At 48.0% G+C, this 3,470-nt stretch overlaps 1 protein-coding gene across 1 annotated transcript in view; it reads left to right on the top strand.

The window, feature by feature from the left end:
* The first annotated feature begins 1,446 nt into the window (after positions 1-1,446).
* Positions 1,447-3,470, top strand: part of LOC105888164 (zinc finger protein 83-like) — an 11,547-nt gene continuing 9,523 nt past the window's right edge. Inside the window, 2 exon segments of the mRNA XM_023507980.1 lie at positions 1,447-1,667; positions 2,340-2,406. Of these exon segments, the coding sequence (XP_023363748.1) occupies positions 1,447-1,667; positions 2,340-2,406 (288 nt within the window).

Genomic DNA, 3,470 nt, shown 5'->3' with positions numbered 1-3,470 from the left:
GCTGAGCCTGATGTCCATAATATTAACTCAGATTAGCTAGAGTAACAGGTATAAAATAAAGCCGTTGTAGAATGGGCAAATTAAAACCAATAAACTCTCACCAAAGATTATAGGAGGAGGAATTTGATTTGGTGGTGGGGAAACTCAGCAGGCCATTAGCCTTAAAGTAATGAGCTCCCCTTTTAAGCTTTGTCCCTTTATTGGACTCACGAGTAGACAAAGGAATTACTGTATTATTTTTCATTGGCAGTGTCAAATCATTTGCAGGGTTTACATAAACAGAAGCAAGCAGCAATCATTAGTTTCAAGGACCCAGGAAGCTAAGTTTTACAAATCCTTTTTTTTTTTTTTGGCTGGGGCTGAGTTTGAACCAGCCACCTCCGGCATATGGGACCGCTGCTCTACCCTTTTGAGCCACAGGCGCCGCCCTACAAATTCTTAAAGACTGGGTTACCATGGGGAGGACCTTGTAAGAGTGTCTTTGGGTTTCTCTGAGAAGTCTTTGTTTTGTTTTTAGACTACTTTTCCCTAGTATTCCAACCACAGAGCTGCATTATTTATATTTATTTTTAAGAGCTTTTGCTTTTTTAAAAGTAACATTTGGTGACCTTAGTGCTGTACACCCTGGGGTTGTCCCTATAAGAGTCCCAGGAACTGAACATAGGGTTGACTCCCTCCGTGGTGAATGGGGAATATTAGTAGAATTGGGAAAAGATTTATAGGCGGTACCCATAGCTCAGTGGATAGAGCACTGGCCACATACACCCAGGTTGGTGGTTGGAGCCCGGCCTGGCCTGCTAAACAACAATGACAACTGCAATCCAAAAATAGCCGGGTGTTGTGGCCAGGTCCTGTAATCCCAGCTATTCGGGAGGCTGAGGCAAGAGAATCGCTTAAGTTTGAGAGTTTGAGGTTGCTGTGAGCTGTGATGCCACTGTACTCTACCAAGGACGACATAGTGAGACTCTGTCTCTAAAAACAAAAGGATTTATAGTGTGTTCTGTTGAGTTTTAGCAAGCAAGGGCACCTTCTCCTCAGGCAGCGTTCTGCATTTCGCGTTCTAATTTCACCCTCTTCAATAGACGACTCCAAGGCCTGTATAATTAAACAGCGAAAATTAATTTTAACAGAAGTAACTGTCCTGAATACAGTCAGCAACCCACATAGAGCCCACCAGAGAGATCCCATGTTCCAGACCGATAAGAAGCTTCAACTTCACCAGCAAGTCTTGCCTTAAAACCCAAAAACCAAGAGACCCTACAGCAGCCCCGAGAAAAGCAGCGCAGGCCCCACCCATCCCTAACATGCCGGCCCTGACCCAGCCCACCCCGCAACATCCTGGGCCCCGCCCAGAATCCCCAACCGTCCAGTGTCCCACCGAGACCGCTGCAGGGTCCGCCCACCTTCCCAGGCCACCGTTGGGGCCCCGCCCAGATCCGGCAATCTATGGCGTTTCTGCCCAGTGCCCCCACCCTCCCAGACTTACACTCCAGTTCAGATCCTGCCCATCCTCCCCGGCCCTCGTCCAGGCTCCGCCTCTTTCTTTGGGGACCCGCCCGCTACGGCCCGACCCACGCCTGGCTTCTCCTGCGGGCGCAGTTCCCGCAGAGCCGGAAGTGGATGGAGGTGATCTCACCTGTCCCTGCCGCGGGTGAGTTTTCCGTTGTGTAAATTAAAAGTGTGATTCGCCAACCCTCAGCGCTACCATATCCGATGACCCGACTTCCCTACAGACCTTAAAATCCCTGCGGCGCTCCCTTCACTCTAAGTGAATTCACAAGTCTCCTTGACCTCCCGGGATTGTCACTTAAACCTTTTGCTAAAATGTCTCAGCGATTGGGATCTGAACTTGTGTAAATTGGGGTTTCTCGTTGCCCCTCCTCAGTGTGTATTAATTTGCCAGAGTAGCTCACAAAGCCCGAGGAAACGTTCACTGAGGTTTACTCATTTGCTATAATATTACAAAGGATAAGAACAGCTGGGTGGAATGTTCATTCTAGGAGATTAATGAAACCCGGGAGCAGGGTGGGATTGGAAACCCTGACTTTCCACTGGTCAGTGGGTAGCACAGGTGGCTGCTAGTACTCGGGTAGTGCGTCCGAAAGGGGGAGACAGTCTGTGTGACTGAACCCTCAACCTGTGGGACCAGACACCGTCTCCTCAGTAACTCCTGTAGGAGTTTGTTGCCCCTTCATTCTCCGGGTACACTGGGCAGCAGGGGACCATCTTCCCTGGATAAGATGTTTGTGTGGTTGTGGTACTGTAAAGTGAGGTGATGTGATTTGATGATCCTAAACAATAAACAGCATATTTTTGACATTCAGGATTGACTTCTAAAGAGTCATATTACCCGAGGAAGAAGCACAGGAGAGGAAAAGAGAGGATTCAGGAATGGCTCTTACTCAGGTACAGTGCTGTTCTCGGTGGGTCGTTCTGAGTCCCCCTCCTTTCTGAAATGCCGGGCACTGGACTTGCTGATCTCTGACTCTGCAGTGTCCAGCCTGAAGTTTGCTTGCACTCACCCCTGCCTTCCCTCAGTCCCTCTCACCTGCACTGAGATCCCATCTCAACAGTGACCTGGTGACATGAGCTTGTGCAGAGGCCCCATGGGACAGGATCCTGGGAAAGACTTCTCGCCCAGACATAATCGGATTGGAGACGGGGTGTGGCTGTGCAGTGTCAGTGCTGTGGGGCAGCGGGAACTCTTTTGGGACCACATAGGCATAGAGCATTCTGGGATCAGGATGAGAAAAGTCACACATTAATGTGCACAAATACCTGCTAAAAGCTTGAGAAAGAGATCAGGAGGGGAAAATCTTTTCTCCCTGATTTCACAGTACATTTGTAGTAAATATCTAACAGCAGGAGATTCTTAAACCAGTCTTAGTACCACCATTTCCTGGAGACTGTGGTGTTTCTGTAGAGACTCTTCTGAAACACTTGTTTTTGGTGAAAATGGCTACAACTTTGGTCAGATGTCAGAACACAACTTATTTGGTATCAGAGAAGATGGGCCATATTCCTGCTACAACAGTGATTATTAAACATAACAGCACATCATGCATATCTTAATATTACAGTAAACGCTACACAGATGCAGCTGAGGCCCTAAACACAGCCTCTTTCCTGTCAGTTGTCCTCTGTCCCTTTGCTGTCACTGGGAAGTTGCTGTTGTGAGGTCTGTGGCAGAAGTCAGGGCAAGTGTCATACAGCTGTGTTCCACACTGTTATGACTGTTTAGAACAAATTGTTCATTGAATGTTTCTTGTGATACTTGATCCCGCTCTTTGTGAAAATGTACATGCCTTCATGTCACTCAGCCTGGAGAGCTGCCTCTTTGGCGTCCTTGTTGGAACATTCTCTGAAAGAAGATATGTGAATCTTTTTTTTTTTTTTTTGAGACAGAGCCTCAAGCTGTCCCCCTGGGTAGAGTGCCGTGGCATTACAGCTCACAGCAACCTCCAACTCCT

The sequence above is a fragment of the Otolemur garnettii genome, unplaced genomic scaffold (genome assembly GCF_000181295.1).
Source record: "Otolemur garnettii isolate 467f Iridium unplaced genomic scaffold, OtoGar3 scaffold00212, whole genome shotgun sequence".
Lineage (NCBI taxonomy): Eukaryota > Metazoa > Chordata > Mammalia > Primates > Galagidae > Otolemur > Otolemur garnettii.
This window is presented reverse-complemented; position numbering and strand designations above follow the sequence as displayed.